The sequence below is a fragment of the Carcharodon carcharias genome, chromosome 3 (assembly GCF_017639515.1).
Source record: "Carcharodon carcharias isolate sCarCar2 chromosome 3, sCarCar2.pri, whole genome shotgun sequence".
In the NCBI taxonomy this organism is placed as follows: domain Eukaryota; kingdom Metazoa; phylum Chordata; class Chondrichthyes; order Lamniformes; family Lamnidae; genus Carcharodon; species Carcharodon carcharias.
The window spans coordinates 78,471,553-78,494,932 of NC_054469.1; the positions used below are offsets into that span (position 1 = coordinate 78,471,553).

General features: G+C 43.6%; 1 protein-coding gene across 1 annotated transcript in view; it reads right to left on the reverse strand.

The window, feature by feature from the left end:
- Positions 1-23,380, reverse strand: part of kcnh8 (potassium voltage-gated channel, subfamily H (eag-related), member 8) — a 409,192-nt gene that overhangs the window by 155,711 nt on the left and 230,101 nt on the right. Inside the window, exon 7 of the mRNA XM_041183962.1 lies at positions 12,600-12,807. Within this exon, the coding sequence (XP_041039896.1) occupies positions 12,600-12,807 (208 nt within the window). The remainder of the gene's footprint in view (positions 1-12,599; positions 12,808-23,380) is intronic.

Genomic DNA, 23,380 nt, shown 5'->3' on the forward strand with positions numbered 1-23,380 from the left:
ACAATTGTTTTTTCCTCCTCAGCAACTGCAGGGGTGTCTCCTAAGTGACAGGAGTGACAGGGGATATCCACAGAAGACGTGTATGGAACCCAAAAAGCCCAACAGGGGAGAGGTCAATGCCCCTCAGGCCTCAACAATAGAACAGACCACTGGACTGCTGAAGATGAGGTTCCGCTGCCTGGACCACTCAGGTGGAGCATTTCAGTATGCACCACAGAGCCTCCAGGAACATTGTGGCCTTCTGCACCCTAGACAATGTCACATAGCAAAAGGGGTGAGGAATTGTCAAACAGGGAGATGAAGGAGCCAGAGGCCTTCTCAGATGAGGAAGAAGGGCCTCATGAGCCTGAGGGAGTGCATAGTGCAGTTACAGCTGCAGATGCCAGGGAAATGGAACCAAGAACCAGACAGGCCCGTGATACCCTCATTGAAATCCGAGTCCAACAAGAATGAGACCCCTGCGAGATCGCTTGATCGCCTCCTCAATAAGGGTCATGCTCCTTCCAGAGTAACCTACATTCCCATGGCCTTTGGCACCTAGAAGAAAAAATGGTGCATGAACAAGCCCAGATGCATGGTTTCGTTGAAGATACAATCACTTGTGGTTTGGAAGGAATTGACAAATGACTCAGTGACTCATGCTCCACGTGCTGACAATGTTTTGCTAAGAGCTCTACATGTTCACCTGCATTATATGGAACGCCTCAGCTACGGATATTGTTTAGAGAATAGCTACTGATGGACAATGAGGGGAGTGAGTATCACACGCTGGCTTGCCAGCCAGGTTCCAAACTCTGGACTCTACAAAGGTGCTAAAATAGAAATCTGCAAACCTTTGTCTGAAAAGACTCAGAGATGCCACTACTTCTGAGGCCACACAATAATTGGTGTTTCTGTAAGCCCATATCACCCAGTGAAAGTCCATAAGACCATTAGATATAGGAGCAGAAGTAGGCCATTCGGCCCATCAAATCTGCTCTGCCATTCAGTGAGATCATAGTTGATCTGATAATCCTCAATTCCACTTTCCTGCCTTTTCCCCAAAACCCTTGATTCCCTTACTGATAAAAAATCTGTCCATCTCAACCTTGAATATGCTTAACGACCCAGCATCTACAGCCCTTTGCAGTAAATAATTCCACAGATTGACTACCATCTGAGAGAAGAAATTCCTCCTCATCTCTGTTTTAAATGGGTGCCCCCTTTCTCTGAGATTATGTCCTCTGGTCCTAGACACTCTCACAAGGGGAGACAGCCTCTCAGCATCTATCCTGTCAAGTCCCAAGGAATAAGACCATAAGACATAGGAGCAGAAATTAAGCCATTCGGCCCATTGAGTTTGCTCCGCCATTCAATCATGGCTGATAAGTTTCACAACCCCATTCTCCCGCCTTCTCCCCGTAACCTTTGATCTCCTTACCAATCAAGAACCTATCTATCTTGGTCTTAAATACACTCAATGACCAGGCCTCCACAGCCTTCTGTGGCAATGAATTCCATAGATTCACCACTCTCTGGCTAAAGAAGTTTCTCCTCATCTCTGTTCTAAAAGCTCTTCCCTTTACTCTGAGGTTGTGCCCTCGGGTCCTAGTCTTTCCTACTAATGGAAACATCTTCCGCACGTCCACTCTATCCAGGCCTTTCAGTATTCTGTAAGTTTCAATCAGATCCCCCCTCATCCTTCTAAACTCCATCGAGTATAGACCCAGAGTCCTCAAACTTTCCTCATATGTTAAGCCTTTCATTCCTGGGATCATTCTCGTGAACTTTCTCTGGACCCTCTCCAGGGCCAGCACATCCTTCCTGAGATACGGGGCCCAAAATTGCTCACAATATTCTAGATGTGGTCTGACCAGAGCCTTATAAAGCCTCAGCAGCACATCCCTGCTTTTATATTCTAGTCCTCTCGAAATAAATGCCAACATTGCATTTGCCTTCCTAACTACCGACTCAACCTGCAAGTTAACCTTAAGAGAATCTTGGACTAGGACTCCCAAGTCCCTTTGCACTCCAGATTTCTGAATTCTCTCCTCATTTAGAAAATAGTCTATCCTCTATTCTTCGTACCAAAGTGCATGACCTCACACTTGCCCACATTGTATTCCATCTGCCCCTTCTTTGCCCATTCTCCTAACCTGTCCAAATCCTTCTGCAGCCTCCCCACCTCCTCAATACTACCTGTCCCTCCACCAATCTTTATATCATCTGCAAACTTAGCCAGGATGCCCTCAGTTCCTTCAACTAGATCATTAACGTATAAAGTGAAAAGTTGTGGTCCCAACACTGACCCCTTTGGAACTCTACTAGTCACCGGCCGCCATCCTGAGAAGGACTCCCCTATCCCCACTCTCTGCCTCCTGCCACAACAGCCAATCTTCTTTCCATGCTAGTACCTTGCCTCTAACACCATGGGCTCTTATCTGACTGAGCAGCCTCCTGTGCGGCACCTTGTCAAAGGCCTTCTGGAAGTCCAAGTAGATAACATCCATTGGCTCTCCTTTGTCTAACCTACTCGTTACCTCCTCAAAGAATTCTAACAGATTTTTCAGGCATGACCTCCCCTTGATGAAACCATGCTGACTTTGCCCGATTTTACCATGCATTTCCAAGTATTCTGAAATCTCATCCTTAATAATGGACTCTAAAATCTTACCAATGACCAAGGTCAGGCTAATCGGCCTGTAATTTCCCGTCTTTTGCCTCACTCCCTTCTTAAACAGGGGGGTTATGTTAGTGATTTTCCAGTCCTCTGGGACCCTCCCTGACTCCAGTGATTCCTGAACGATCACCACTAATGCCTCCACTATCTCTTCAGCTATCTCCTTCAGAACTCTGGGGTGTAACCCATCTGGTCCAGGTGATTTATCCACCTTCAGACCTATCAGTTTTCCTAGCACCTTCTCCTTGGTAATGGCCACTATACTCACCTCTGCCCCCCGACTCTCTTGAACTTTGGGAATGTTACTCGTGTCTTCCACTGTGAAGACTGACGCAAAGTACCAATTCAGTTCCTCCACCATTTCTTTGTTCCCCGCTACCACTTCTCCAGCGTCATTTCCCAGCGGCCCAATGTCCACTTTTACCTCTCTCTTATCCTTTATATATCTAAAAAAATCTTATATGTTTCAATAAGGTATGCTTTTTTGGATTCATGCACAAGGATTCCCAAATTCCTCTCTGCTGCAGCCTTCTGCAGTCTTTCTCCATTTAAATAATATTCAGCTCCTCTATCAATGAAGTGCCGCACCATTAAATACACCCATCAGTTTATACAACTTCCAACATAATGACCATTCAACATACATGAATAAAGTGCTCCAAACCATAAATTTACACATGACTTATAATATCCATAGAATGAATAGGTGCTCATGCCACCTTAATCCATTACAATTTTTTCATCTTATATGTTTCAATAAGGTTGCCTCTCACTGTCTTAAACTCCAATGAGTACAGGCCCAACCTACTTAACCTTTCCTCATAAGAAAATCCCTCCATACCCAGAATCAACCTAGTGAACCTTCTCTGGACTGTGCTTAATGCTAGCATATCTTTCCTTCATCAGACCACCATAAGGGGACAAAAATTGTTCACAGTATTCTAGGTGTGGTCTAACTAGTGGCTTGTATAGTTTTAGCAAGACTTCCCTATTTTTATACACTAATCTCTTTGAAATAAAGGCCAACATTCCACTTGCCTTCCCGATTACCTGTTGAACTTGTATGTTAGCTTTTTGGGATTCATGCACAAGGACTCCCAAATCCCTCTGTGCTGCAGCCTTCTGCAGTCGTTCTCCATTTTAATAATATTCAGCACCTCTATCAATGAAGTGCCTCACCATTAAATACACCCATCAGTTTATACAACTTCCAACATAATGACCATTCAACATACATGAATAAACCATAAATTTACACATGACTTATAATATCCATAGAATGAATAGATGCTCATGCCACTTTAGTCCATTACAATTTTTTCATCTTACATTTCCTAACAATTCTCCTTGGTGCAACCCCAACACCTGCAGCTGAGGTGGCAGTAGCCTGTTTAGTGCTATGTCTCATTGCCTGAGATCTGCCGTTCTCTGGTGGTCTGATGCCAAGAGGGCTCCGGCCTGCTGAAGGTCTTCTGCACAGTTAGGGGTGCTCCCTCCTCGGTCTCATCTCCTAGAGCTGATGGGAATACTGGCAGCGGGTAAGGAAGGTGGCAGTGCATCCTTGAAGCACCCTGAGATAACACCCCGGTGAGACTTGCTGGTGCTCCTCCTCCCTGTAGGTGCACGATGGTACTTCCCTAACTCAAGGAGGAGAAGGGGCACCTGGAGGGAGATTGAGATGCCGGGTGTGTATCCGGCAGTGACTGAGTGCTCTCCTGGACCTGACTGTCCAAGGCAGTTGCCAAAATCTCCACGGAGGAAGTCATGCACTCAAATGCCGGAGCCATGACAGCACTCAGGACTTAGATGGACTTCTCCACCTTTCGCCCTAAGCTGCACATGTCCTCTAGCATCTCTGCCTGTCTCTGCATGTCCAGCAGGTTTCTCATGGCTGTTTCTAGAGGCTCGTCATCTGCATAGACTCAGCATGGGCCTTTCCGCCAGCAGTCCTCCAACTGTCAGGGACCTTGGCTGTCACATTCTCCATCTGCGACGTGTCTGTGTTCACCAGATTGTGACCTTGAGCCTAATTGCGAGTGCATTCCCATCGAGGTGATTGTCTTTGTGCTGATGAAGGGTGTAGGGGAATGATTTGATAGTGCTTCACCTGAGTGGTCTGCTTCATCATCCTCAGTGTTGGAGTTCTGGCTTGCTGCAGGCTGCATTCACTGTCTGTTTTGACTGTCAGCAGCTGTAGTGGAGAACACAAAGAATTAGCTGATGGTTATGCAGATTTCCTTTCCCCATCAATATCACATCTGTATCCTGTATGCCCAGTTCTGAGCACCAGGCTGGAGATATCCTCACTCATGACCTGAAATGCCAGCCTCTCCATTGTCATAGAATCAGCCACCGTCCTCCCCTGCCAGTTCCACAGCTTCCTCTTTTGCAGGAGGCAGGATTCTGATTTCTGACTCACATCCTCATCTTATCCTGCTCCCTGGTGTTGTGAACTCTTTTGTCCTAGAGGCAGAAAGAATGATTAAATGTTATTTCAATTGTTTCCTAATCCCTTAATGAGCATACAGGCCTATGACAGCTACTGTCACCTCCATAGTAAGTGTTCTACACATGCATTCTCCTGCAACTGGCAGGACTTTCACAACATGAACGGGCTCCCACATGTTAGTCCTCATGTTTCATCTGGTACTGAGGCCTAGAACCTGATCTCCTGCCTGTTATTGTCTCCATTCGCACATTTACACTGCTTGATACCCTTATGAGTGCCACTTTGTAGTGATTACTGCTGTGAAAGTCTAATTCATGGTTTATATGTTTTAGAATGTAACTTTTAGCTTTAGGAATTAATGTTTTAACTATTGAAAAATGGGGGCATTTGATTGTAAAATTAATAACCAACCCTGAAGTAAATGCAAGTCAAACAAGCTTGGGGTTAATTAAAGTTAAAAATAACTCTTGTTTGTCTTGCATGGTCAGTGTTAATAGTGAAGAAACTTGAACAATAAATGAGGGTAATTAATGTCCATTTACGGGCCTCGTCCCCCTACTGCTGGGATTGGCGGAGCTTAGCATGCTGGGAAAACAACAAGAAAACCTGTGCAGGGTTGCTTGCGGACTCCGGTGGGGTGGTGGGGGGTGCCTCATTCAAAAGGACCTCATCATGGGACCTGGCATCAAGAAGGGGGGCCCATTGAGAAACACTCCCATCATCGCTCACCTGTGACCTGGGATCCAGCAACAATCCTAGGCCTCATGTGGGTGTCGTACCACCAGCTGCCACTGTCTCCCTGGCTACATTGCTGGGTGCAAAAGTCCTGCCAGCAGGCCTCTGATTGGCTGGCAGCTCTCAGTGGGCAGAACCTTTGTCCTGGGAATCCTTAATCCCAGTGAAGGCCCACCACTGTCTAGTTAACTACCTGAGTAACATTTAATTCAGTGACCCTTCCCTGAAAGATGTGACATGACACTCTCACTGGCTCTCTAGCCAAGACCCCCATCACCTCTGTTGAATACTGCCAAGAGCTACTAGAATGATTCCTAGCTTAAAGAACCTTAGTTCTATAGATAGGCTTAAAGAGCCGAGTCTATTTGCTGCAGCATAAATTTAGAGGGAACCTGACAGAGGTGTAAAAATAATGAAAGGGGTGTACTGCGTGTCTATTGATCGATTATTTCAGTTTCACAAATTGCAGAGGACCAGGGATATGTATTTAAACTGTGTGGTAGTGGAAATAGCCTAAATGTTAGGGGGTGGTTCTTTTCCTAGAGAGTAGTAAGCCTCTGGAATAAATAACCAGTTTGTGCATTTTGTGCTATCTCTGTATAGGGCTTCAAGTGGGACTGGACCAGTTCTTGGTTCAAGTGGAGATCATATAATATAGAAAGGTAAGTCAATTAACAGTTAATACAAACATGTGTCAATGTGATCTCCTGGATTGGTTTTGATCACCTGGAAGTGTTGGAAAGGAATGTTTCCTATAGTGGGGATACAAACAGGTTTCCCTTTACACTGACCTTCATCCCCATTATGTCAACATTTCATCGTGCACTAAATGGTAACCAAGGGACTGATTTAGTTTCTAAGGTTGGAAAATAGACATCTCCGGGCCCTGATTCCACTTCCAGGAAGTGTATGGGGTTGGGGCGGGGGGGGGGGGGGGGGGGGGGGGGGGGGGGGGGGGGGGGGGGGGGGGGGGGGGGGCGGAGTGATGGGGAGGATTTTGTGGGAATCAGCCACAAACCCCGAATTTCTCAGAGGCAGCCTGTTAATTGGCTGGTGGGTAGATTGGGCAGCTAATTAGGGGTGGTAGGAATGTGAATGGAGGCAGCACTGAATGCAGGGGCAAAACCATCAGCAGATAAAGTGTCATCAGGAGAAACTGGGTCCAGTGCAGGAAAAAGGTCAATGATGTTCTTCACTCTGGCAAGTTGAGTGCAATACAAGACCCTAAGGACAGGCCTCTGGATATTCAACCTCAGCAGACACTCTATCTGGAGAGACTGAGGGAGCATGCTGCTCCTGAACATGGTAGGAACATGTGCCTAGGGTACACCAATCCCCATAAAGACCAATAACTTTTAGAAAGAAATTCAAACTTCCAGTTAATAGCTGAAAGGATAACACAACAAGATTTCACATTTTAAGACTTTCACTGTAACAAGCAAACTAGGAGCAACATTGATTAAACACTATTTGTCTAGGCGATTTATATCTTAAACTACCAAACAGATCTTTTCCCTTCTAATTTCAAAATGACCGAAAATCCCACTTCACAATTATACTTTACACGGTGCCTTGGGTAGACATTCAATTGTCCTGGAATCAGTTGTTATGAAACCATGCTTTATATCAAAAAATGACTTTTGAATTTACTGGCTGGAAACCCCTAATTGAATGTTTTACAAAGACAAAAGCAACATTCCAGTCACTTGGGATCCCAGTCAAAGATGGCTTCACATTTGCATCACTGTACTTTCTACATTCCAAAACCATTGAAATGGAGGCAATCTGTCTGCAAAGCCACACCAGAAACAAAAGCCCTAGAGTAGTGTGAATGGGAACCATCTCCTGTCAGTAATCACCAGCAATTCAGAGATCCAGGCTAATGTGCTGGGGACATGGGTTCAAATTCCATCATGGCAGCTCGAGGAATTTAAGGTCAATTAATTAAACTGAAATTTTAAAAACAGCGCGTCTCAGTAATGGTGACTATGACAATTATCATCAATTTTCTTAAAAGCCCATCTGGCTCACTAATGTCTTTTAGGAAAGGAAATATGCTGTCCTCACCTGGTCTGGCCTACATGTGACTCCAGACCCAAAGCAATTTGGTTGACTTGAATCTCTTGAAATGGCCCAGTAAGACACCCAATTCAACAGGTGAGCAACAAACACTGACCTTGCCAGCGATACTCACGTCCCATGAAAGAATAATGACAAAATGTATGCTTAAATTCTAATAGTTTGCAGAATAAATAGAAGCTGCTGAAAATGTCACAAATGCTTCCATATCAGCAATGCTTAGTAAGTTTTGACAGAAGCAATCTCATCTGAACACGGTCTTTTCAAATGCCTCACTCATCAAATGTTGACAATTTGATTTAAAAAGATGTCATCCACGAGGCAGAGTTTACAGCAGTTCTAAATCAGTATTTCTGTCATCTGTGAACATTTTGTGTTTTCCAAATTCCCCCACCGAGTGACTTCTAAAATCTCTCCATCCCTCACAGTGGATGCAGCAACATTTAAAACATTGGCCCTTTCTTGCACAAGGGTTCCTAAAGAGCAGGAATCCAATACAGTATCCTATATTTCTCCTTAGTATTCAACAATAAGCAAGACTGCAAAAGAAAAAGATTTTGTTTGCAAATAGTTTTGTTTAGCTTTAATGTTAATTTTATGCTTTTACTCCAGATTTGCCTTCACGGAGGCTCAATGGAAAAGTACTATAACAAGAGCTGACACACAGCCAACCAAGCACGCTATCAAAGTTACACAAATTGCTTATGACAGCTTTGACTTTCTAAGATAAACAGAAGCCTGCCTGGTAGCCTCCCACTAATCTTCACATTATAAAGCCAGACTCGGTCCAAATTCACAGGACACATAGTCCTTGTAGAACTTATGAGTTAACATCAACTCACTGCAGCCATCAGAATCCATCACTGCATTGCGTAACAGCACAGGTTGGTTAGAAAAGTTAAGAATTCTTTAGGTCCAGGATTGCTGAACGTTTGGTGAAATAATTAATTTTGTAAGAAGAAAGGTTTTTATAAAAATACTGAGTGTTTAGATTTACTCTTTGGAAGTTGTCCCATTAATCACTCAAAATAGAAATACATTACCATAGCCAGCTAAGCAAGAATCCAGGAAGCGAAGTGTTAAAAATGCTGTTAAGCAGTCAAATTCTGCAGTTTATGACTATTTGCAGTCACTGGGCAGGATTTTCAGACCTTGCCAGAGCTGGGAATGAAGGCAGGTTGGACATAAAAATAGCATCACAGGCCTATGGCTGATTCCCAAACACCATCCTGTCACCCAGGCCGTTTTTGTATGGAGGCGAGACGGGGGTGTGGTAGGGCTATCCAGCCTGATGTGGCAAGTAACAGATATGAAAAGCCTATTAGGGTGTATTAAAGGAGGCCAGCTGGGATTTTCCAGTCCAGGTCCCCATAAGCAGCCTGGGCCTGTTCAGCTGCCTGTAGAGTAAGCCCACCCTCTGGCCATTAACTGGCCCTTCATGAAAATTGGGGCCTGTGCCTGTTTTCCATGGGGGTGGGTTTGGGAACTGGAAATAGTTCTGTCTCTCTTTCCTGACGCCAGAGGGAAATTCTGCCCATTATAAACTCTATTATTCCATCTGTTGTGTGGAACTCGCTGTATTTACAAATGTATCAGTCTTTTTGAACTGTGTTTATTTTCCTCAATAGTGTTCTATTGAAATCTGGGAAAGAGAGAGAGCCAAGGCTGTGCTACTGAATGATAAAGTGAATGTACAAAGAGAAAGGTGGGGTGAAATTTTACGGCAGTGGGATTTTACATTCCCGCCGAAGCCAATGAGGGTTAGAATGTCTCGCTGCATTTTACGGCCCCATCCCCACAGAAACGGGGCCATAAAATTCTGCCCATAAAATTGGAATGTGCAAACAAAGAAGATATCTGAAGCAATGACACCGAGGAAAGTGACAGTCATCTGTACTTACAGAAATATTATTTATGGTAACTTTATTTTTCAACAAAGCAAATGGAAATGGAAAGATCTTGTAGGGAAAACTTCTCTGTCTGTATTAAACCTCAACCCCCATTGCATTTACACACAATGGTGAAGGTGGCTCCCCAGGCAACCATGGTGCCAGCCTCAAAACAGACATTAGGCAACTTATATATGTAAATGGGACCTAGAGCTGGGCCTGCTTGGCTGCAAATTGCCTGTTCTACATGTGTCCTAACCATAGGCCCTAAAAGGGACTCTAGCGGCTGCCATAGATGCAATTTTTCTTACATAGTTTGATCCACTGGGCCCCACAGTACAAATGCAGACCATTTCCAGCCTGTGTTTTTGCTCCCTCACACTCTCCACTCCATGCTCACCTCCCTCCCCAAGCAGGATTTAACTGAGGACCACTGCGGTAAGGCAGCCTGCCCAAATTGTGGGTCCTGGAAAACAGGCAAGCTTCCTTTACAGGCTCAACAGACTCTTACAACACAAGGGCTCAATTTCTGCCATTCCTCAGGCTTCCCAAAAATGACCACAACTAATTTCTTCCTTCTCATACCTTTTTTTGTTTTCCCCAGAAATGAATTTGGCGCTTCCCCACACTGTGCCATAAAGCTGGTGGGCAATTGTTTCCATTCATTATTCCCCAAATAATTGGGGGTAATTTTAACTTAGTCCATCAGGGGGATTAGTTGGAAGGCCAGTTTTTCATGCTAGCCAATATAAAAGTTGGCTGGGGGGATAAAACCAATTTTGCATTCATTGTATTAAGGCCAAAATACTGCGGATGCTGAAAAGAGTCATACGGACTCGAAACGTTAGTTCTGTCTCTCTCTCCACAGATGCTGTCAGACCTGCTGAGTTTTTCCAGCAATTTTTGTTTTTGTTGCATTCATTGTGTCGGTTTCCTAAGGGGTGGGTTTGGTCAAAATTACCCCCCACCATTTCCTGCTATGAATTGTAATATCAGACAAAATAAATGTTAATTATTTTTTAAAAGTCCTTGTACTTTCAGGGAATTGGGGAGACTGTGTGGAGGCATTGAAGGACAGGGTAAGGCTAGAGACACAGAGGCCCTGCTGAATTTAATGACAGAATCTCATTGTCACTTATTTTCTTCGGTGTCCCCCAATGAAGCTGGCCAAGTTGACAGGCTGGCTAGCTGCTAGCTGGGAAAACTAGTGGTAGGAGGCCACAGTCAGGGAAGCTTGGGAATTTTCACCAATAATTTGGAGTGAGTGGGAAAGATTGGGATTTGGTGGTGTAAGGTGAGAGGAGAGAACAGCCAACAAAGAGAAATGTGAAAGAGATGTACCTTCCTGAGCCAAAACTGCTGCTGCCTCCCTTTCATTGCTGGGTTTCCTGAGCCCTGGGAAACTTAGCTGGCAATTTTTAAATTTAAATCAGGCTCCCTAAGTGCAATTGATTGAGCCTGATTTACATATCTTAATGAAATGGCACAACAAGAAACCTGTCACCATAAAAATGGTGGCTGGCACATACACAAGCTGTTTGGGAAAGCGTTCATCATTTTACAATTTTAACCCAACACTCTCTCATGCATCATTGGGGGTTTAAATTAAAGGATAATGAGTCAGTGAAGGAGTTATGTATGATGAGGGAATATGCATATGCTTCTATGTTTTTGAGATAACTGTAGTTCTGGTGTCAATAGTTATGGCAATTTCCATAACTTGTCTGAAAAAAATAAATTGTCTTACTAAAGGAACAAGAAACAATGGCACCCAGGAGTAAAGGGGGAAGTTGGATTTACTTATACCAAGTCTACCGTATTGGGCAAAGATGCTAAACAGAGTATAGTGATGAGCAACCAATTCTGGTCTTGTCGACGACATTCACATCCCTTGAAAGAATATTTTTAAAAATGCATGGTGACATTTAACTAGAATAAAATTCAACCTTAATTCTCACATAACCATGCATTCTGAGAAATAAAATAAATATTAATATTTCAGAGCATCCATTACAAGATACTAGATATATGTGAACAGCATATACAGTAGCTGCTTTACATTGGTATTTGTTCCCACTCATTGGTGCTTGCAGCTTTCAGTTCAGTGTCATTTGATTGTGAAACATCTCAAAACAAAACTTATTAGAGAGACAGTGTATCAGCATGCTTAGCAACCATGTGAAGCTCTCTTACTTCCGGCACTAGACCAGCTTGTTAATGCTATTTATATTCAAGCATGTATTGTCATTTGTTTACCAAGCCCACTGAGAAGACATCAGCATCACTAATCATTGTGTTTTTACTGCTTGTAAGATCCATGTTAAAATATAATTTCTCCTTGAAAATGCCTGCACAATAAATGACAAAAGTCTAACGCAAAATAAATAAAATGCAGTTGGATTCATTGTTTTCTTATAATATTCACTGCTCACAGTGCTCTTAACAGCAATGAAAAACGTTTAAATTGACCTGGTTAGCATCAGTCGAATAGTATTGTATTTTTTCTAGCAGCTGATAAAATATTGGGCAAAGTAACTGATTTCACATTCTTCAGTATTGAGTCATATAAGAAAGGAGCCAAGCTGGGCAACTTGCTGTACAGTGTTGTGGCCCTATCTCTGACCTGTACTCCTTTCAAATGTGACTCAAGCTGCAGAATCCTTAATTTACCATTTTAACAAAATGCAAACAGATGTATTTATTTTCCTTAAGGTAGTGAATGAATAATTTGAATTAAACTACAGTTTAAATCATTACATAAAAATGCTGCAGGAGTGGGTAGACTTACCAATGTCCCATGTAAGTGGGTCGTTCCCCTCCATTTCAATTTTGCCAATAACATACCAGATGCATGCCATCCAGTGAGCCAACAATGCAAACATGGACATCAGCAGGGTTAGGACTATTGTGCTGTGCTGAGAGTATCGATCCAGCTTTTGTAATAGTCGCAACAGACGTAAGAGGCGCACTGTTTTTAGAAGGTGAACAATTGAGACCTGCCGACAAAAATGCAAAAGGGCTGGTGGTCAGCTCTGGTGCTCTACAGATGTTAATACAATTGAGGGTGCAGAGGAATTCAATGTAGAATGTTACATTTTATGAGGCAAATCCAATACAAGCACATTAAATGTATATCCGTGCTGCTGAAATATTGTGTTTCCCTTACTTATCTCCGACATGCCATGAAAATTATTGTAAGCACAGACACCTGAATTGCAAAATCGTGCACCACCTCTAAAACATTAAAAGTGTATAGTTCTTTGACATACAAGACCTCTCCATTGACTCATTGTATTCATGACAAATTCTTAGTATCACAGTAGCTTTTAGCTGCTGTTCAGTTTTCACAAGCACATGGTCATTTAAAAATCATTCTACTTCCTTTGTTGAACCACTTTTAGTATATTTGTGATACTGTTACAGCAAAGATACACACGTGTAATTATATACTGATGGTGATATTATAATTGCTGTTTTTTAAAATATATAAATTAGATAATTTCTGACCTATTGGGATCAACTTACGTTAGCATAAGAATATTAAAGTGTTGATAAATGCATGAAGCCTAATTGCTCAAGCTACTTGTATGAGATATATGGGCCTAGTCCTAATTATTACTGAATTATGTAACCGTGGAAACTCAAGTTCACTTATTTCAGTAGAGCTTCACCATGTTTGTGCTATTTGCTAATATTAATCATAAGTAGACATGGGTAAAAAGTGTTAGAATGTAGAGAAAGTATAAATATTCTTCTATTGTAATATTAAACCAAATAGTGTTTAAGTCAGACCTAGAATGTAAGAAAAATAGGCCATTCAGTCCCTCAAGCCTGTTCGGTCATTCATTTAGATCACGGGTGATCTATACCTTAACTCCATTTAATCACCTTTGCTTCATATAATCTGATAAATTTACATTAATCAAGGTATCAATCTCAGTCTTTAAATGTTCAATTGACTCAGAATCCACAGACTTCTTGGAGAGAATTCTGGATTTCTAGAGCCTTCTGTGTGTAAAAAATGCTTCTTGATTTCACTCTTGAATAGCCTGGCTCCAATTTTAAGATCATACCTTCTTGTTCTGGATTCCTGACTAGAAGAAACAGTTTCTCTTTATCGAGTCTTTGAATAATGGTTCAATCTTCTATTTTCAAGAGAATACAAGCCAGATTTATGTAATATATCCTCATAATTTAACCTCTCAGCTCCTGGGTATCTTTCTGATAAATCTGCATTGCAACCTCTCCAAGGCTAATATATCCTTCCAGAGGTGTGGTGTCAAGAATTGAATGCAGTACGCCGAATGGGACATGACCAAAGCTATATATAACTGAAGCATCACTTCCTCAGCCTTCTTGGAAATAACACCAATATTCTATTAACTTCAGATACCAAAAAAAGCTAATGATTTTAAACAAAAGAAGAATTAAAGATGAAATTAATGAAAAAATTATCTTTTTTGGGCAGTGATTAAGGGAAGAATATTGACCAAAAACACCGGAGGATCTATCTGCTTATCACAAATCAATAGCTCATACCTTTCAGGGCTTGGTTTTAAAACAGTTGGCCCTTCAAGAATTTGGTACTACCTCAAGACTGCGATAGGATGTCAGCCTAGATTACATACTTATGCACGGGAGCAACTCTTAAACTAAAAGCCATCTGGCTCAGAGCTACCAATATACTGAATGCTATCAACTGAACCACGCTCTCTGGCGAGGAGCTGGTGGCTGAGATGTACCACTTGGTCCAAGGGAATTTGAAGTCAACTAATGGCAGTGCACAGCCTGTGCGGGCCACCGTAATATCCAGTTTTGATGCCCAAAGAGAGATCTGGACAATAATTAAATTTATCCATTCCATTAAGGAGAAAAATGAAGCTCATGCCACACATCAACGAAGTTTGGCCTGGGTTTTACACAGAGGTTAACAAGTTAACAGTGTCACCGTTATTATGGAATAAATCGGACAGCAGCTTCTGGAGCCTGCACATGCGTAAGTAAACACGAAAATCCAGACGTTGCTATTCAACCTAACCTGATCCTCAACAGGCTGCACTGTACCAGTGCCTCACTGATTTACTCATCATTGAAATCCATATAAGGGGGTGAAGTTGCGGTACCAGTAGTGGATGAGCAATAATGACCTCCAATTAAATATTGGGAAGATCGAACGCATTTTCTGTCTCCATTCCAAACTCTGTTCCCTAGCTATTGATTCCAAAACTCTCTCTGGCAAAAGTCTGTGATTAAGGCAGTCTGTTTGTAACGTTGGTGTGACTTTTGACCCCAAAATGAGTTTCTGACCTCATATTTCCGCCATCACTAGGACCGCCTATTTCCATCTCTATAACATCACCTCTGTTTCAGTTCATCTGATGCTGAAACCCTTCTTCATGCCTTGTTACCTCTAGACTTGACTATCTCAATGCATTCCTGGCTGCTGTCCCTTATTCTACCCTTCATAAACCTGAGGTCATACAAAACTCTGCTACCCGTGACTTAATTTGCAGCAAGTCCCAATCATTTATCAACCCTGTGTTCGCTGACCTACATTGGTTCCCAATAAAGCGACATCTTGATTTTAAACTTCTCATCCATCTTTTCAAATCCCTTCATGGCCTTGCACCCCCTGCCCCCATCTCTGTAATCTCCCCCAACCCCACAATCCTCTGAGATATTTCTGCTTCCCTAATTCTGGCCTCTTGAGCATCACTGGTTTTAATTGCTTCACCACTGGTGGGCTTGCCCAAGCTCTGAAATATCCTCCCCAAACCTCTCTGCTTTGCTTTCCTCCTCTAAAATACTCCTTAAAACCTACCTCTTTGACTAAGCTTTTGGTCAACTTGCCTATTATCCCCTTATGTGGCTCAGTATCAACATTTGTTTTTTTCATGCTCCTAAGAAGCACCTTGGCATGTTTTAATTACATTAAATGCACTTTATAAATATAAATTGCTGTAATTACCCACTATACAAGGCAGAAATTGTTAGTGCTAATGCACTCACGTCTAAGTGATTTTTTAAAGATCATAATTACTGCTGAGAAATTACTTCTTAGTGTTGAAAATGTAATTTCACAAGTGTGGAGTCATATTCCTTCAGAATTTAATTCTTTGTTTTGTCTCTTTTATCTCCCCCGCTTGATCCCATCTTTATTTCACTCTCTTTGTTTTCCTTACCATACATGTTTAAAGTCTAATTTTTACAGAATTACCTGGAAAAACTCAGCAGGTCTGGCAGCATCGGCGGAGAAGAAAAGAGTTGACGTTTCGAGTCCTCATGACCCTTCGACAGAACTTGCGTTCGAGTCCAAGAAAGAGTTGAAATATCTTGGACTCGAACGCAAGTTCTGTCGAAGGGTCATGAGGACTCGAAACGTCAACTCTTTTCTTCTCCGCCGATGCTGCCAGACCTGCTGAGTTTTTGCAGGTAATTCTGTTTTTGTTTTGGATTTTCAGCATCCGCAGTTTTTTTGTTTTTATCTAATTTTTACTTCCTGGTTTATACCTACTTGCTGGTTTAGATCCTGCCACTAGGATATTTACTGGGGTAGGTTGCATAGATAGCGGGGAAGAGCTGTGGATGGGAAAACCAGAGTCTGGGAGTTGCTGTTCAAAAGCCTACATAACATATGTGGGCATATGTCAGCATAGCGAATGATGAGCGCCATTCTTTCACCATTAACTGCAAATTCCAGGATATTAATTCACACCACATGACACAAAAACCAGCAATAGAATAGCAGAAAAAGAGGTATGTATGAGAGACTCATTCCCAGATTTGGATGTGAGCTCTATAATTGGGCACTATTGCTTCATTCTGCTTGTGTCTAAAACCACATCTTCTTATTGCCAGCTCTTTATGTTGCAAATTCTTTGACTGCTGTGAAATGGTGATTTTGCCATGCAGTCACCTCCTTTGAGTTGTGGTGATATTCACATTTTTTGTCCAATATAACCGACTTTCTACTTTATTTACACTTTAGAGAACCATATCCTTCTTTCAAATGTATGCCTGTGTCGCTCCCTATAACAGGAGGAAAAATAAAAGACAAAGGAACTGATATTCAACCATGGGCAAGAAATTAGGAGCAGTGATCAACAGCTTTGAAGAGGAGGGGAAGTGATTCAATTAGAGGGGGAATTCCAGAGAATGAAGCTAAGGCAGTTTAAGAAATACCACTGCCAATAGTGAGGTGAAGGGAGGGGAGTGATGCAGATAATGCCAGGGTGAAGGGCCGAAGGGAGTGGTGTTATTGCCCAGAGCCAGTTGCAGAGATAGATGGGGCAGGGATGGGGAGGGATCTGAATACATGGGCCAGAATTATCGGCTCAGCGAGTGGGGGCAGGAAGCGCTCAGCGCTTCCGGGCGCACATTACATTGGGTGGGCCTTAATGATCACATGAGTAGAACTTGGACCTGAATTTCCATGGAGTGACAATCATAGACAATTTACCTTTCCGCTGCTAGTTACTTAGCTGGAAATCTAGCCATGCCCCCTTTTTTACAGCACCAGCTGCCGTAAAGCAGGTAAGCTTAAATATCCAGCCATTTTCAGAAGCCAGAGAGAAGGAAGGTTTGTAAGACAAGAGGTTGTGATTGAGAGGGTGTTGTTGGGTGGGTGGAGGGGGGACTCGGGTCGGGGTTAGGTGGTCAGGGTGGTCAGTGGGAGTGGAGTCACATGTTCAGAGGGGGTCTCCTTGGAGAGTGGAGTCCTGCCTGGGGTCAGTGGGAAGGGCTCGTGTGTCCCGGGAGGGGTCCCATTGGAGGGGGGCATCCCATTGGGGGTCAGTGCTACAGCTACCCAGGTGTTAGAAATGGTTTTAATTCTTCTAACTTTTCCTGGGTAACTATTACCTTAGGGCAGTCAGAACTATCCAAGTTGATTTACATCATACTTCTGGATGGTTCAGTTGGCAGGGCAATTGTCCAACAAAGGTTTGATCATCCAGGCGATTGTTGGGCAAACCTAACCTGGAGGGTGGGGTGGGGTTTCCCCAGTGCATCTTTGGGGTATACCTCAGTTACGGCTTCCGTGGCTCGGAAGCTACAGGCCAGTGTGGAACAAGGCACAGGTCACTGGAACAAATAGATTTTGTTATGATGCGGCAGTTGGTACGTGTCAGGTGGACCAAATCCACAAGGGACACTTGACCACACTATCACAATGGTTATGCAATTTGTATCTATTACAAGAAGATTTGTGCACTGAATTCAGAAGTAATAAGTCCACCAACACCGTTAGAGATTTAAAAAAATTAAAATAAAACATTTATTAACAAAAAAGAGTTCAAAAACATACATAAGATTATAAATACTTGATATTACATCAAATCCCAAAACTTCTAATTAACCTGACTCCCAACTACAGATTCCCTTTAAGACAACAGTCCAAAATAGATTTTGAATTTAAATAGGCAAACCCAGCAACGTTACCACAGCACCCTCTTGACAGTGAAATTCCAAAGCCTTTTAAACACAACTTTAGTTACTGGAGCAGCACTTCTTCAGAGCGGCTAGAGGATTTTTCCAAGGCTGTTTCACATGGTATGCCTTCTAAGATTTTACACAGCCACCCCAACATAGCCTTCCATCCTTCTTTATATATGTTTCTCTCGCATTAATGTGTAAAATCCCATTGTTCAACAATAACACTAAGCGAGGGCATAATCCAGAGATGCAAGGTAATGCTCTGGGGACCCGGGTTTGAATCCCACCAAGGCAGATGGTGGAATTTGAATTTAATGAAAACCTGGAATTAAAAGTCTAATGATGGCTATCAAATCACTGTCGATTGTTGTAAAAACCCATCTGGTTCACCAATGTCCTTTAGGGAAGGAAAGCTGCCGACCTTACCTAGTCTAGCCTACATGTGACTCCAGACCCACAGTAATGTGATTGACTCTTAAATGCCATCTGAAATGGCCTAGCAAGCTAGTCTGTTGTATCAAACTGCTACAAAGTCTCAATAAAGGAATGAAACCAGACGGATCACCCAGCATCGACCTAGGCACCGGAAACGACAATGACAAACTCAGCCCTGTCAACCCTGCAAAGTCCTCCTTACCAACATCTGGCAGCCAGTGCCAAAATTGGGAGAGCTGTCTCACAGACAAGTCAAGCAACAGCCTGACATAGTCATCCTCATGGAATCATATCTTACAGATCCCAACATCACCATCACCATCCCTGGGTATGTCCTGCCCCACTGGCAGGACAGACCCAGCATAGGTGGTGGCGAGTGGCATACAGTTGGGAAGGAGTTGCCCTGGGAGTCCTCAACATCGACTCTGGACTCCATGAAGTCTCATGGCATTAGATCAAACATGTGCAACGAAACCTCTTGCTGATTATCAAATATGCCCTTCCTCAGCTGAGGAAGTACTGAAGGTGGCAAAGATGCAGAATGTACTCTGGGTGCGGGACATCTATGTCCATCACAAAACGTGGCTCAGTAGTGCCACTACTGACTAAGCTGGCTAAGTCCTAAAGGATATAGCTGTTAAGCTGGGTCTGAGGCAGGTAGTGAGGGAACCAACAAGAGGGAAAAACACACTTGACTTCATCCTCACCAACCTGTCTGCCACAGATGCATCTGTCCATGACAGTATTGGTAGGAGTGACCACCGCACAATCATTGTGGAGGCTAAGTCCCACCTTCACATTGAGGATACCTCCATTGTGTTGTGTGGCACTACCACCTTGCTAAATGGGATAGATTTCAAATAGATCTAGCAACTCAAGACTGGGTATTAATGAGGTGCTGTGGGCCATCAGCAGCAGCAGAATTGTACTCAAAAACAATCTTTAACCTCATATCCCCCATTCTACCATTATCATCAATCTAGGGAATCAATCCTGGTTCAATGAAGAGTGCAGGAGGGCATGCCAGGAGCAGCACTAGGCATACCTAAAGATGAGGTGCCAACCTGGTGAAGATATAACACAGGACTACTTGCATGCCAAACAGTATAAGCAGCAAGTGATAGACAGAGCTAAGCAATTCCACAACCAATGGGTCAGATCTAAGCTCTGCAGTCCTGCCACATCCAGTCATGAATGGTGGTAGACAATTAAACAACTCCCTGGAGGAGGAGGCTCCACAAATATCCCCATCCTCAATATTGGGGGAGCCCAGCACATCATTGCAAAAGATAAGGCTGAAGCATTTGCCACAATCTTCGGCCAGAACGACCGAGTGGATGATCCATCTCGGTCTGCTCCGGAGGTCCCCAGCATCACAGATGCCAGTCTTCAGCCAATTCGCTTCACTCCACGTGATATCAAGTAACAGCTGAAGGCACTGGATAGTTCATAGTGTAGCTGTATGAGAACTGCTTGGGTAGGGGCGCGACAAGTTCTGGAGCACAAGCCTTCAGTACAATTGCCGGAATATTGACAGGGCGCGAAGCCTTTTTTTTGCCAGATGGGAGTACAGCCATCTGGAAGTTCCCCTCCAACTCAGTCACTGTCCTGACTTGGAAATATTTCACTGTTCCTTCACTGTCACTGCGTCAAAATCCTGGAACTCCCCCCCTAACAGCTCTGTGGGCGTACCTACACCATAGGGACTGCAGCGGTTCAAGAAGGCAGCTCACTACCACCTTCTTACGGGCAACTAGGGATGGGCAATAAATGCTGGCCCAGCCAGCGAAGCCCACATCCCCTGAATGACTAACAAGAAATATGTCTTTGGAAATTTACTTATGCCAAAATTTAAAAATCTTTCATGTTGTCAATATGACCTTTTCCTTTTGAGAAAAATAAACATATTGCTTTGCCTCACTTATCTATTTAGTTGTAAACATTACACCATCCCTTTGACAGTCAAACAACCCTTTACCTATCTAAAATTGCAAATTTCCTTCACACCCTATTTGTAGAACCCTATCCTAGCTTGCGCATCTCCATTTCAAAAATCTTTTTATACCTACTACTTTAGTAATTCCAACCTTGTAGTCTAGGTGTCCCTTGTCTAATTAAGTCAGTCACACAGAACCATCCACACTCACACACATAAGCCTACAGTAATATTACGAAAAATATGATCGTTTCGTGACAATTTGTTGAGGGAGGAGGATAGCAGGCCAATGAGAAAGATGTTGGGGCAATTGTGCTGACAAAGGTTGGGATAAATGTTTCAGGAAGATTGAGGCAGAGATGAAACAAGCTGTTTTGGTGATAGATAGGATGCAACATTTGGAAAAAATGGAGCATGCAATGAGGACAGGGGAAAGGGACTCCAACTTAATGTGTCAAGAAGGGCATTAAAATTGTGCATGGTCTGTTTCAGCCTGAGTGGTCAAGGAAGGAGAAGGCTTCAGCGGCAAAGACAGAATTTTTAATGTGGCTAAAAACACTTAGCCTTCCTGATATTTAGAGCAGAATTGTCCCAGATTTGCACCAAGTGTGGTCGTGGGCAGGAAAAATGCGGATTTACCCCCAGCTGCAATGGCGGCTTTTCACACGGTTTCATCCCAAACCTGCCGCATTAATTATGCATTCCCAGGATACAAGCCATTTTGATGCCGGGTGGGCTCTGATTCACCTGCCATGCCATCACCTCGCCGCTTCATGATGCCAGGCAACATGTTTAAAGTATAGCCGCGCTCAGTGCTTTCAGCCCAGGGCTGCAGCAAAGAAGACACGGCCTTGAGAGGCAAGAAGACTGCAGCCCTTGTGCACCGTTTGGATGCTGTGGAGGCCCATTGTGATGTCCTCTTGTCCACTCTGGCTGCAGGAGGGGCAGCAACATTACCATTCCGGCTTGGTAGGTGATGACAGTGGTGATCAGTGCCAATGCTGCACAGAAGAGGTTGGCCATCCAATGCAGATAAAGGATGAATGATCTCATCTGTGCAGCCAGGGCATGGCAGTCATCTCATCACTCTAAACTCTCACATTCAAGCATATCACATATTCACTGACATCTCACTCACTGCCAGCTCAAGGGACATCACTATCCATTCTCACACACATACTCTCACATGTCCATCTGGCCTCATCTCCTCCTGAGACTGCCTCCTCAGCCCTCATCATCTTGAGGCCACTTGCACAGATCAACATGTGCCCCCACACACACCCTTGGATAATCCCCTTCCCCAGTATAGCCCTCATCCTGCAACCTCTTCCCCTGCCTGAGGGCACTTTTTTAATTCAAACAATATTCGCTGGCTGGGCTAGCATTTATTGCCTATCAGAAGCTGATGGTGAGCTGCTTTCTTGAACTGCTGTGGTCCATGTGGTGTAGGTGCACCCACAGTGCTGTTATGAAGGGAGTTCCAGGATTTTGACCAAGTGACAGTGAAGGAACTGTGATATATTTCTGAGTCAGGATGGTGAGTGACTTGGAGGGGAACTTCCAGGTGATGGTGTTCCCATTTATTTGCTGCCCTTGTCCTTCTAGATGGTAGTGGTCATGAGTTTGGAAGATGCAGTCTAAGGAGCCTTGGTGAATTCCTGTAGTGCAACTTGTAGATGGTACACACTGCTGCTACTGTGTGTCAGTGGTGGAGAGAGTGAACGTTTGTGGATGTAGTGCCAATCAAGTGGTCTGCTTTGTCCTGCATGGTGTCAAGCTTCTTGAGTGTTGTGGGAGCTCCACTCATCCAGGTAAATGGAGTGTATTCCATCACATTCCTGACTTGTGCCTTGTAGATGGTGGACAGGCTTTGGGGAGTCAAGAGGTGAGTTACTCATCACATGATTCCTAGCCTCTGACTTGTTCTTGTAGCCACTGTATTTATATGGCTAATCCAGTTCAGTTTCTAGTCAATGGTAACCCCCAGGATATTGCTAGTGGGGGATTCAGTGATGGCAATGCCATTGAATGTCAAGGGGTGATGGTTAGATTCTCTGTTGTTGGAGATGGTCATCGGCTGGCACTTGTGTGGCACAAATGTCATTTGCCAATTGTCAGCACAAGCCTGAATATTGTCCAGGTCTTGTTGTATTTGGACATGGACTACTTCAGTATCTAAAGAGCCACAAATGGTGCTGAACATTGTGCAATCAGCAGCGAACATCTCCATTTCTGACCTTATGAAGAAAGGAAGGTCATTGATGGAACAGTTGAAGATGGTTGGACCAAGCACACTACCCTGAAGAGGCGCTGCAGCGATGTTCTGGAGCTGAGATGATTGACCTCCAACAACCACAACCATCTTCCTTTGTGCTAGGTTTGACTCCAACCAGTGGAGAGTTTTCCTCCTGATTCCCGTTGACTCCAGTTTTGCTAGGGCTCCTTGATGCCACACTCAGTCAAATGTCACGGTCAGTCACTCTCAGTTCAGCTTTTTTGTCCATGTTTGAGCCAAGACTGCAATGAGGTCAGGAGCTGAGTGGCCCCGACGGAACCCAAACTGGGCTTCAGTGAGCAGGTTATTGCTAAGCGAGTGCAGCTTGATAGTACTGTTGATGACCCCTTCCGTTACTTTACTGATGATCAAGAGTAGACTGATGGGGCGGTAATTGTCTGGGTGGGATTTGTCCTGCTTTTTGTGTACAGAACATACCTTGGAAATTTTCCACATAGCCAGGTAGATGCCAGTGTTGTAGCTCTACTGA